At 44.5% G+C, this 13243-nt stretch overlaps 1 protein-coding gene across 1 annotated transcript in view; it reads right to left on the bottom strand.

Moving 5' to 3' along the window:
* Positions 1 to 11430: 11430 nt before the first annotated feature.
* The window catches only part of LOC121290483 (5-hydroxytryptamine receptor 2A-like), a 154227-nt gene continuing 152414 nt past the window's right edge, over positions 11431 to 13243 (bottom strand). The window contains exon 8 of the mRNA XM_041210921.1: positions 11431 to 11615. Coding sequence (XP_041066855.1) covers positions 11431 to 11615 — 185 coding nt within the window. The remainder of the gene's footprint in view (positions 11616 to 13243) is intronic.

The following is a 13243-nucleotide window of genomic DNA, read 5'->3' on the forward strand; positions in this document are numbered from 1 at the left end:
TCTTCAGCGTTTTATTTGGATCCTTTGGGTCTAGGCATACTCGCAGCTTTCCAGGTTGTTTCACTGCTACCATCCTGCTAATCCAGTCTGTAGGAGTTGTCACATCTTTGATTACTCCCTTATTTTCCAGCTCTTCTATCTTGGCTTTTAGGTTTGACTTGAGGCTAGCTGGAACTCTTCTCGGCAGAAGGTGAAATTGGTCTTACACTCTCATCTACTTCTAAATAATATTCTTCTGGTAGACACCACAACCCTGTAAACACATCTTTGTACTCCTCTAGGATTTGTTCAGCAGTCAATGCTTTTATGTGCTTTCTTTTTTAATTCATTAATAGGATGTGGGCATCACTGGCTAGGCCAGCATTTATTGCTCATCCCTAACTGCCCTTGAGAAGGTGGTGGTGAGCTGCCTTCTGAAGTCCATGTGGAGTAGGTACAACCACAGTGCCGTTAGGAAGGGAGTTCCAGGATTTTGACCCAACGACAGTGAAGGAATGGCGATATATTTCCAAGTCAGGATGGTGCACATGAACAGGAGAGCAAGCACATCCTGAGTGGGGCACAGCCAGAGTGGGTAATCGGAATTTGGTGCAAAGCGGGAATTGAACCGGCAAGTCTTTCTCTTTAATTTTTGTAAGTTCAGTAGTCTAGTTAAAAGGTTGGTAAGGTAGCTGACTCAGCTGACTGTGCTACAGTTAACTGGCAATCACCTGAAGCCTGATTAGAGCCGGAGTAGGGGTTAATTACTATTTGAAGCTTAACAAGTGGTGAGTCAAGTCAGCTTTATTTAAGAAAGGGACTATCTGGAAGCACACTACAGTGTGCTTGTACACGAACAGGAGAGCAAGCACATCCAGAGTGGGTATTCAGAATTTGGTGCAAAGTGGGAATTCGGTGCCTAGTGGACGAGGTGCTCTTTGCGGTTTTTCCTTGCTATCCAACTTCTTAAACCTTCAGAGCATGCTGCAGCAGTAGAGGCTACAAGGGAAAGGGAATCACTGGTAAGTAGTGGGTAAGGTTTTTATTACTTTAGTTGCTTATAGTTTAAGGTATTTTTGTGGTTCACAGTTTGTATAGTCTGCAGTAACGAGGATCAGGAAAGAAGGGCCCTAGAGTAATTTACTTAAAAGGTTTAATTTAAAGGGATACGTCATGGCAGGAGCACTCAAAGCCGTGGTGTGCTCCTCGTGCTCCATGTGGGAAGACGGGGACATTTCCAGTGCCCGGGACCAGCCTGTGATAAGGTAGAGGTCATGGTACATGTTGGTACTAATGCCATTGGTAAAAAGAGGGATGAGGTCTTGCATCAAGAATTCAGGGCGTTAGGCAGTAGACTAAAAAGCAAGACCTCTTGGGTTGTAATCTCTGGATTACTCCCAGTGCCACATGCTAGCAAGCTCAGAAATAGAAGAATAGCACAGATGAATACGTGGCTTAAGATTTGGTGCAGGGAGGGAGGGTTTCAGATTCCTGGATCAGTGGGACTGTTTCTGCGAAAGGTGGGAGCTGTAGAAGTGGGACGGTCTACATCTGAACCAGAGTGGGACTAACATCCTTGCAGACAGGTTTGCTAGTGCTGTTGGGAGGAGTTTAAACTAATTCGGCAGGGGGAGGGGCACAGAATGTTAGCAGAATAGGGACACATCACAATGCAGTAAAACAATCAAGTCAGAGGGAGTACTGCTACAATAAGCTTCAAGGGAGTAAGGCAAGGCTGGATGGCCTTCACTTTAATGCCAGTAGTATTACAGATAAAACGGATGAATTAAAGTTGAGGATTGACATGTGGAATTGTGATATAGTAGCCATCACTGCGATGTGGTTGACGGAAGGGCAGGATTGGCAGCTCAACATTTTGGGATATAGAATCTTCAGGTGAGACAGGAGTGGGGATAAAAGAGGAGGAAGCGTTGCATGATTAGTTCAGGAGTCCGTTACTGTAGTAAGGAGAAATGATATCTTGGAGGGGGGATCGAATGAAGCTTTGTGGGTCGAGCTTAGGAATAAAAAAGGGGCAACCACATTATTAGGTATTTATTATAGATCCTCAGGTAGTCAGCAGGAAATTAAGCAAATATGTGCACAATTTGTGTAAAAGCAATAACAATAGGGTAATTATATTAGGTGATTTCAACTTCCCCAACATTAATTGGGATAGACATATAGTGTTAAGGGCTTGGATGGTGTGGATTTCTTGAAATGTGTACAGGAGAACTTTTTAGGTCAATATGTAGAGGGTCCAACAATAGACGGTGCATTGCTGGACCTAATTCTGGGGAATGAAGCCAGACAGGTGGCTGAGGTGGTGGTGGGGGAGCATTTTAGTGATAGCAACCACAACATGGTACAGTTTAAGTTTGTTATGGACAAAGAGATCGACAAGTTGCAAAAAAATGTTTTGGATTGGAGGAGAGTGGATTTTAGTAAAATAAGGCAGGATCTGGCCAAAGTAGACTGGGAACAGTTACTTGTGGGGAAATCTACAGGGGAACAGTGGCCAGGGGGGTTTTCAAAAAGGAAATGGGGAGGGTACAGACTCAACATGTTCCCTCTAGGGTGATAGGAAGGAGTAACAAGCCCAGAGAACCATGGATGACCAGAGTTATTCAGGTTACGATGAGAAGGAAAAGAGAGGCTTTTAGCAGGTACAAGGGAAGCAAATCAGCAGAGGCATTAGTGGAGTACAGACAGTGCAGGGTGGAGCTTAAGAAAGCAGTTAGGAGAGCAAAGAGGGGATATGAGAAAGCTCTGCCTGGTAAAAGTAGGGAAAATCCGAAGATATTCTATAAGTATATCAATGGGAAGAGGATAACCAGGGAAAGGGAAGGGCCCATAAGGGACCAAGGGGGCAATCTATGGGTGGAGCCATAGGACATTGCTAGACTGTTGAATGAATTCTTCACCCAAGAGAATGAGGATGAAGGTATCGAAATTGGGGAGAGAGACTGCAAGATTCTTAAGCAAATTGATATAGGGAGTGACAAGGTATTGGACGTGTTGGCAGGATTAAAAGTGGCCAAATCTCCAGGTCCGGATGGTTTGTGCCCCAGACTGCTGAGGGAGGCCAAGGAGGAGATCACAGGGGCTCTGACCCAAATTTTTAACTCCTCTCTGGCCATGGGGGAGGTACCAGAGGACTGGAGAACAGCTAATGCGGTTCCGCTATTTAAGAAGGGTTGTAGAGATAAGTCAGGGAACTACAGACCAGTGAGTCTCACATCAGCCGTAGGGAAACTATTGGAGAAAATTCTGAAGTAGATTATCTGTCTCCACTTGGAGAGGCAAGGTTTGATCAGGGATAGTCAAGCATGGCTTTGTCAGAGGGAGGTTATGCCTAACAAATATGATTGAATTTTTTGAGGAGGTAACCAGGTGTGTAAATGAGGGTAGTGCAGTTTATGTAGTTTATATGGATTGCAGCAAAGCCTTTGACAAGGTCCCACATGGGAGACTTATAAAGAAGGCAAAGGCACATGGGATACAGGGTAATTTGATAGGGTGGATTCAAAATTGGCTTAGTTGTAGGAGGCAGAGGGTGATGACAGAAGGATGCTTTAGTGACTGGAAGCCAGTGTCCAGTGGTGTACCACAGGGATCTGTGCTCGGTCCCCTATTATTTGTCATTTATATAAATGACATAGATGACTATGTGGGGGGTAGGATTAGTAAGTTTGCGGATGACACAAAGATTGGCCGGGTGGTTAAGTGAAGTTGAGTGTCTTGGGCTACAGGAAGATACAGACGGGATGGTCAAATGGGCAGATAAAATTTAACCCTGAAAATTGTGAGGTGACACACTTTGGAAGGAGTAATTTGACAAGGAAGTATTCAATGAACAGCATGGCACTAGGAAGCTCTGAGGAACAAAGGGACTTTGGCGTGTGTGTCCATAGATCTCTGAAGGCAAAGGGGCATGTTAGCGGGGTGGTGAAAAAGGCATATGGGACACTTGCCTTTATCAATCGAGGCATAGATTACAAAAGTAAGGAGGTCATATTGGAGTTGTATAGAACCTTGGTGAGGCCACAGCTGGAGTACTGTGTACAGTTCTGGTCACCACATTATAGGAAGTGCTTGCACTGGAGGGGGTGCAGAGGAGATTCACCAGGATGTTGCTTGGGATGAAACATTTAAGTTATGAAGAGAGGTTGGATAGACTTTGGTTGTTTTCGTTGGAGCAGAGAAGACTGAGGGGTGACCTGGTCAAGGTGTACAAGATTGAGGGGCATGGATGGGGTGGATAGGGAGCAGTTATTCCCCTTAGTTGAAGGGTCAGTCACAAAGGGGCATAAGTTCAAGGTGAGGGGCAGGAGGTTTAGGGGGGGGATGTGAGGAAAAACTTTTTTACCCAGAGGGTGGTGATGGTCTGGAATGCACTGCCTGGGAGGGTGGTGGAGACGGGTTGCCTCACATCCTTTAAAATGTACGTGGAGCACTTGGCACATCATAACATTCAAGGCTATGGGTCAAGTGCTGGTAAATGGGATTAGGTAGGTAGGTCAGGTGTTTCTCACGTGTCGGTGCAGACTTGAGGGGCTGAAGGGCCTCTTCTGCACTGTGATTCTGTGAGTGGCTTGGATAGGAACTTCCAGGTGATGGTGTTCCCATATATCTGCTGCCCTTGTCCTTCTGGATAATGGTGGTTGTGGGTTTGGAAGGTGCTGTCTAAGGAGGCTTGGTGAGCTCCGGTAATGCAGCTTGTAGATGTTCATTGCTGGTGGAGGGAGTGAGTGTTTGTGGAAGGGGTGCCAATCAAGCAGACTGGATGGTATCAAGCTTCTTGAGTGTTGGAACTGCACTCACCCAGGCAAGTGGAGAGTATTCCATCACACTCCTGACTTGTGCACTGTAGATGGTGGACAGGCTTTGGAGAGTCAGGAAGCGAGTTACTCACTGTAGGGTTCCTAGCCTTTGTCCTGCCCTTGTAGCCACAGTATTTATGTGGCTAGTCCTGTTCAGCTTCTGGTCAATGGTAACACCCAGGGTATTGATAGTGGGGGATTGAATGTCAAGGGGCAATGGTTAGATTCTCTCTTGGGGATGGTCATTGCCTAGCACTTGTATAGCATGAATGTAACTTGCTACTTGTCAGCCCAAGTCTGGATATTGTCCAGGTCTTGCTGCATTTGGACATGGACTGCTTCAGTATCTGAGGATCGTGAATGGTGCTGAATATTGTGCAAACATCAGTGAACATCTGACCTTATGATGGAAGGAAAGCCATTGATGAAGCAGCTGAAGATTGTAGGGCCTGGGACACTACCCTGAGGAACTACTGCAGTGATGTCCTGGGACTGAGATGATTGACCACCAACAATTGTGGCACATTGTAAATCTCTGTCGGCATGTTTAAAGTTACCAGTCCAAGCTTCAGCTTTGATGAGTGGCTGTTGCATCCCATCTATAATCTGGAACTCTAGCCCTCCCTTCTTGCCAATGCATTGGGCCCTCAGACTAATTTGTCCTCTCGGTATGAGTATTGTCTACCATATAGCCTCAACCTTACTTTCAAGGGCTTACTTTTTGAATCACCATGTTGAGCCACTTCGCACAGGTCTGTGGAGGTCATGATGTTGCACGATGCACTAGTGTCTGTCTGATACTTGTTCATTCAATAGTTCCTTCTCCAGTTGTCATTGAAACAGTCACAAACCATTTCTCACCAGTTGACTTGACAGAACCAACCTGCTGTATCATGTACAGTGTTTCATCAGACTCTTCTGCTGATATCTCTCCAGTGGCTACCTGTACGGGCTTGTTTTGTGTTTTTCTCACCAAACACTTGTGTGCAAAATGATTCTGATTCTTGCAGTTAAAACAGTATTTGTATCCTGCCCTTTGCGGTTGTTCTGCTCTTTTGGCTTGGAATGTCGCTCACCATGTTGCATCTCCTAGTCTGCTCTGCGATACATGTTCTCTAACTGATGTTTTACAACTGTCACATTGTCAATTGCTTTGCTGAGCATAAGTTTCTCCTCTTTCAGTAGGCTCTCTCTCATTGAGGGGTCTCATATGCTTCGGAGTATTCTACATTAATCAGACATCTTTTAGCTGCCTGAATTCACATTATTGTGCAAGCTGTGTTACCGTAGTCACATACTATTCAATGGGCTCACTTTAACCTTGAGCTCGTGTTGAATACATAACATTCATAAATAACATTCACTCGGGGTTCAAAATGTGCGTTCAAGGCATTCAAAATCTCTGTCATCCATTTCCTTTGTTCGTTGGGTAGATTTAAGGTGGAATACAATTTTATTTGTTCCTCCTCAGCAGTGTTAAAAGTGTGGCTACTCTTATTGGCTCCGGCTTGTTAATTAAATCTGTTGCAATCTAATAGTTTTGCCATTGCAGGTGGAAAAACTGCCAGTTCTTTCACATATTGCCTTTCATTTCTACTGGAGAAGGGACGGGAAAATGTACAGCCATGTTCACTATGTTCACTCACCCAGTATTTTACTTGCAGCCTTTGCTTTTCCTTATCTCTTTTCAGCAGCTTTTAGTAGAGTTTGTGTGCGCCTTTCTGAGTTGTGGCTTCTTTGCAGAATTTTCAGGGTTTTAAAATTCTTTAAATCCACTCCTGACACCATATTTTGAGTTCAAAGACAGCATTGCTTTCTCAGAGAGTTTTTATTAAACGGATTACAAGATGGCAGCTCAAAGAGCTTCTATCATGGCAGAAGTCACATGGCTACAGCAAGCCAGATAGGACATGTAGTACTGTTGCATTTCAAACCCCAAACAGTTAGTTCATCTTTGCAGGGTTAATATCCTGGAGTTTCCTATCTAACACCATTGTGAAAGTACCATCTTTGCAAGATCTGAAGCAGTACAAGTAGAAGGCCGATCTTCCCTTCTCAGGGCAGCTAGGGATGGGCAATAAATGCTGGCCTTGTCATTATCACCCACATCTCAAGCATAAATAATAAGATAGGATGGACCTAATGAATAAGGGCTCCTAGCCCAGAGTTTAACGGGAGGGGGTTATCAAGAATTTGAGCAGTAAAGATTGTTGTATCCTTAGTGATTTTTCATTATTTAATTAAATTACAGCAAAAATTTATGGTGCCTTTAATGTAATTAAATGTCCCAAGGTGCTTCACATGAGTAATATTAAAGCCAAATTAGACATTGAGCCACTTTAGGTGATATTAAACCACCAATGGCAGAGCAATTAAAATGAAGGATTCTCAAGAGGCCGGAGTTGGAGAAGCACAGATATTGTGGAGGTTCGTGGGGCTGGGGGAGATTACAGAGATGGAGAGGTATGGGACATAGAAGGATTTGTAAACAAGGATGAAAATTTGTCCCCCACCCAAGAAAAAAAATGATCCAATCTCCCTGCTGGGATCACCTGCATTAACGCAAAGTCCCAAACCAAAAAGGCCGCGAGCAGGAGGGGGAAACGTCCCGGAATCAGCACTGATTCTCCAGCACCATTTGTAGCTCAGCACCCAGCTTCACTGTGGGGATTGCAGGGAGCAGAGACTGAGGAGCTCCCACCAGCACCCACCACCCCCCCCCCCCCGGCCACTGACACACAAACTGTTAAAAGCAAAGAGAAACTAGTGACAAATGCAGTAAACTTTCCTCATCAGTGAATCCAGTTTAAATGTTTGAGTATTTTCTCACATCATTAACACCAGGACACCCGATAGAGAAACCAATCAGACACTTACCAATGCTATTAATCTAGGTTGCTACTGCAGCAGCACCCACACCTAGTTTTACCTCCTTCCCTCCTGATGCTAGAGGCTCAGCGCCGGTGGAAGAACAGGTAGTGCAGTGACATTTGTGAGCGCAGTACACGTGTGTTGGTTTACCTTTTATGTCATCACACCATGAATAGAATTGTTTTCAATGAATGATGATTAGCCAGAGATTATATATGAATTATAAGCGTCATTTGCTTGTAATTTCATTTTAAACTCTTCTGGAATGCTTTTAATAGCTTCTGGGAGATTGACAGTAAATCCTGTAGACTCCCAGCCATTCCATGAGTTGGCAGTCCTAACCTTTCCTTGTGTTGGTATAATTCCATTAAAGGAGGCCTCATTTGTAAAACCTATGCACTATCCAATTCTTCCTCTGAGTGTTTTGAAATAAAGAAAACATTTTCTTTAAAGTATCATCAGTTTAGACTGAGTTCTGTGAAATTATTTTTCTTTAATATAACACCTAGGGAAAATTATTTAAAGAATGACTTGCATTTATATTGTGGCTAGATTTTACCAGCTCTTTAGGGATGGGTTGGAGGCAGGAGGGCCCAGAAAATGGCAAAGGCAGGCAGGTGTGCAGTGCTTGTAGTCTTTGTGCCAACATGCCATCCTACCAGTGTAATAAATTTGGAATGCAGGGTTAGTTTCTTGTTAGAAACAGTAAACTTTATTTACAGACTCCAGATATGGCTACCTGCTTATTCCAAGACCAAGGCTAAAAAGGTCCGCCCCTAAGATTCACGCTTAGGGCTGATTCATCTATACAGTCACATGATCCCCATAACAGTAAGAAATGGTTTAACTTACAATTACTACACCAGCAGCGTGGAAGGCAGCAGACTGCCCTTCCATCCAGAGTCCAATGTTGCCACTTACCAGCAGCAGAGGGGCCAGGAAAAACTCTTCTGACTGGCTCTGGGGTGGGGGGAGGCAGGTCAGTGAGAAGCCTCCTTTCTGGGCACTCTGGTCCACAAGGGCTAAATGTGGCAATGGTGGCATCCATGGCAACTGCACCACTTTCCCTCATCAACTAACCTCTGAATGACTGGCTCTGGTGCCTCCAGACCCCACTACTGAGGCTGCTGAACAATTAATTAGCTGCTGCTGAAAGATGTGACCCTGGTTCCCATTGTCTGCCTAAATGGGTTCAACCCCCACTGCCCGGTGGCTGGACACTTGCTGCATCACTAAATCCAGCCCAGCAATTTTCACAACTTCAGGATGTCCCAAAGCACTTTGCAACTAATGAAGCACTTTGAGGTGTAGTCATTGCTCTAATGTAGGAAATGAGGCAGTCAATATTCACGCAAACTCCCACAAAGAGCAATGTAATAATGACCAGATAATTTGTTTCAGTGATGTTGGGTTGAGGGATAAGTATTGGCCAGGAGAACAAAGAGAACGGCCCTAGCTCTGCTTCAAATAGTGCATAGGATCTTATCCATCCATTGAGACACAGAAGGGTCTTTGGTTTAACATCTCATCTGAAAGATGGCACCTCTGACAGTGCAGCACTCCCTCTGTGCTAAGAGAAAGGATCAATGAGCCAATGGCTTTCATCACTTTCACAGTCTCAGGTGAAGTGCTCTTCAGGGATAGTTTAAAATCAGTTTCCAGCACCATACATACTTCAGTCAATCCCTTTCTGGGAAGCCTAAAGCTCTTCTGGTAGGCCCCAATTTAGCATTTGAGGCCTTTACTTTGGGCAGGACATTTTTCTTGTGATCCTGCATTTCCTTATCTTCCTGCTTCTCCAGCAACAACCAAATTGCTGTTAATGGTCAAAAACATGTAATCCTGCCAATTGGAAACCAACCATGGTCTGGTTTTAAAAACAGAAAATTGTGGAAATCATGACCAGGGAGAGAAATCATGGGCTCTGGTTTTTCTCCTGTTTCCAGGCCCCTTATCCTCTCCCCCACATTTAACCTTCTCCATTACCTCCTTCAGGCACCCAGAATTGGGAACCATAGTCACAGTGGGGTCAAACTATTTTACATAGGTTTAACAAAACTTCTTAGCTTTCATACTCTATGCCTCAATTTATAAAACCCATTGAAAGCTCAGGTTTCAGTATGATATACTTTATAATCACAGCTCTATCAGCCAATTACATGCAACTTGGTCATTCATATTATGCAACCAGCCCCACTTTTTTGAACCTGGCCCTACGAATCGGGACAGCAACATGAACCCCACAAGCATCACAAACAACAATCCTATGTACAAGCAAGGATATCTTGGATTAGTGATATATTCTATTGGCGCATGACTCTTGGTTTCACTTCCAACTTTAAAAATGGCAAAAATCTTCCAGTAAATTAGCAACCAATTCACCTGCAATCATGTGCTATTCCTATCCACATAAGTGGGCTTTGTTAACAAAAAAATTACACCTTGCATTAAGTGCTAAGTGTTTTCTCGTTTTCAATTGAAACCAACCACACTTACAAATGCCTAGTATGCTGCATATAATAGGACAGCAAAGTACTGCAGATGCTGGGAATCTGAAATATAAATAGATGCTCAGCAGGCCAGGCAGCATCTATGGAGAGAGAAACAGAATCAACGCTTCGTGTCCACGATCTGCACTAGCTCTGCTGAAGGAAGGGTCTCAGACCTATGTTTCTCTCTCTGCACCGAAACCACCAGAGGTGAACATTTCCAACACTTTCCATTTGTATTGAAGCAAAAATAACCCCTTTGCCATCCCTCCAAAAAGCAGCCTTCTTGTGAGTCTCTCATTCACCTTGATCAAGAAACTCAGCAGCAGCTGCCTGAGACCGGGTTTAAAAATGAATTTTAAAAAAATAAAGTTGTTAGGAAGAAAACATAAACAACTTGCTGGGTAAAAACCAAATGTCAAAGCAATAAATTGATAATTTAAAAGAGCAATTCATAAAAATTACCAATAAAAAGTGCCAAGCAGCAGAGCTAACTAATAAAACCTTTTTTTGCCTTTTCACTTGAGCAGAGCTGGGGAGAGACAGACTTGGTCCCAAGTCATGGTCACCAGAGAAGGGGGGAAAGGGGACCGGGGCCAAGATAAGGAGCTGGATTTAACCAACACCGACCTTATGTTCACCTCTGATGGCGCACACTCCGAGCTGGCCCAGGTGGAATTCATACGAAAGTGGAGGTCAGAAGCGGGTAGCCTGTCAGCCTGGGTTTGCCTCCTCTCCTGGCCCAGGGTGTGGATAGGTTTTTGGGGAGGGGAGATGAGGAGGAGGGGGGGGGGGGGGTGCCCCACATCACACCAAGCAGCCTGTGTGTTTACTCCCAGTCTCAAGGTTCACACACACTCACATGTGCTCACATTCTTACAGGCTTTCACACTCTCTCTCAGCCAGGGCCACACCATCATCGAGGGTCTAAGAGGTAGGGAGGGGCCGGATACCATTGCCCCAGGGAGGACTCAAAGGAGAGTTTGGGATGGGAAGGGCCTGTAAGGGTAAAGTAAATATAAAGGCACTAGGCTTAACTTGCACTCCAGCTAGGTCTGATGAACAGTGAAGACAACTGCACCCAACAAAGCCCAAACACAACAGAGAAGGAGGTAAATAAGAAAGTAGGGACTGATGAATCTGGCACCACCTACTCAGTCAATGATTGGTGTTCAGAGCAACAGCAATCATTGGCCGAGTAGCCTGTCAATCAGATGGTCTATGCAACAGATTGGCTACTTTGGACACTGACCATCCTGATTGACAGGCTACTCATCCAATAACCTCAGGCCCCCTATAGAAGTTCCACCAGTGATTAGCAGTTTGGGCAGGCCCCTCTTTGGGCTCTGCTGGAAATACTCGTCATGTCCGGCAGTATCTGTGGAGACAGAAACAGTTAATGTTTCAGGTTGTGACCTTTCGTCCCTGTTTTGTTTCTTGGCATTGTGGAAACCTGCAGAAAATGTGACACATGGACATAATTTAACTTTCTGGAACATGCAGTGTGACCCTTAAATTAACTGTCTCAAGGTTGATGCTATTATTCAACAGGCAGAAAGCACTCATTGTCACCTTGACCCTATATCAGAACATGTACATTAGCTTTAGTTGTCTTAAAGTTGTATAAAAGCCCGGACTTTGGTTCTTTACAGTACCTGTATTTTTCCATTAGTAGCCTTGATAAAAATCGAGATCCATCTCCCTTTGTGTGAAATAACTGACCACATTGACGAAGACGTGGCATATGTTACAATATTTGCAAAATTCAATTCTAACCACCTTTATTAATCCCAAAGTAATAATTAAAATGCCAGACATTGGTTTCTTGAAATGTTTTTATTGGCACAATATTTGGAAGAGTCAAAATACACATCTAAAGCAACAAAGCTTAAATCTTGACTTTGTACACAATTCAGAACAATGTTCGGTGTCTTCTCTGTACAGAGGAGATGTGAAATTTCAGCACATTACATTCTAGTTGCACAAAAATCATGACAGGTAATTTTCTGCAGCAAAGCAGCAAGCAGGGAACAATGGAATCTTGGAGAAACAATAGAATAATTGGCCAGAATCATACCAGCCCCACAGAAGTGTTGGAGGTGGGGAAATTCTCAAAGTTGACCATCGGATTGGCTCCCTGATGTGTTCGTACCTCCATGTGCTTTAGCTGCACGCAGGCTCAAAGCTACCTGCTGGGCAGTGGGCAGTCAATTAGGCCAATTTAAGGGGCCACTCAGAGTAAAGTTTCAGATATCGCTGGTATTTTCACAGTGTCAGACCACCCCCTGCTGAGTCAGCCTCACAGTGGCAGGCCGGAGGGCCATCGGTGTCTCTCCTCAGGCAGCCCATGAATGAGCTGCAAGAATGTAAAATCTGTGGCCTCGGCCATAGCTTTTCCTGTTGTGTGGTTTCCCCTCCACACTGATGGCTCTAGGAGCTGCGAGGCTTCCTTATTTTGAAAATTTAAGCAGGCTTCTAAGAGTGCCTCCATTTTGAGATGCCCTCACACCACCCCCAACCCCCCACATCCATCAGCTAGCCTCAGCAGCGGCCACATCTCCCAGGGGGCCTGCTGTCCTTCCAGTGTTATGGGCCTTCCCATTGGGTCTCAGGAATCTGCCTGCCATCTGTAATTGAATGGCAAACGCAAAGGAAACCTATTAATTGGTTGCCTCCCATTGGATCGCGATGCCGTACAGATGGCAGGGCTGGGGCTCAGAAATCTTCCTGACCCTCGATTATTTTTGGTGTCAGCAAGCTTCCGCCCTCTGATCTGCTTAAAATTTGTTATAAATTTGTGAATTTGAATCGATATTACATTATGTGAAGTTTTAAAAGCATTTGATGTAATAAAAGGTGTTTTCTATGTTTAAAGGGACTGTGCCTTGCAGCCGGCCTGGGATATTGGAACGTCAATGGTCTAACTCTGTTCTTGCTATCTAGGATTAGATTGGGCCTCCCTCAGAGGAAATGGAGGCAATCTGCAGACCAGCCATTTAAGCTCTTCTATACACATTCCCCTTATGCTCTACATTGGGCATTGCAGAGGCCTCAGTTTGAAGATGCAGAGACCTTAAAAAG

This window comes from Carcharodon carcharias, chromosome 18, assembly GCF_017639515.1.
Source record: "Carcharodon carcharias isolate sCarCar2 chromosome 18, sCarCar2.pri, whole genome shotgun sequence".
Taxonomy (NCBI): Eukaryota; Metazoa; Chordata; class Chondrichthyes; order Lamniformes; family Lamnidae; genus Carcharodon; species Carcharodon carcharias.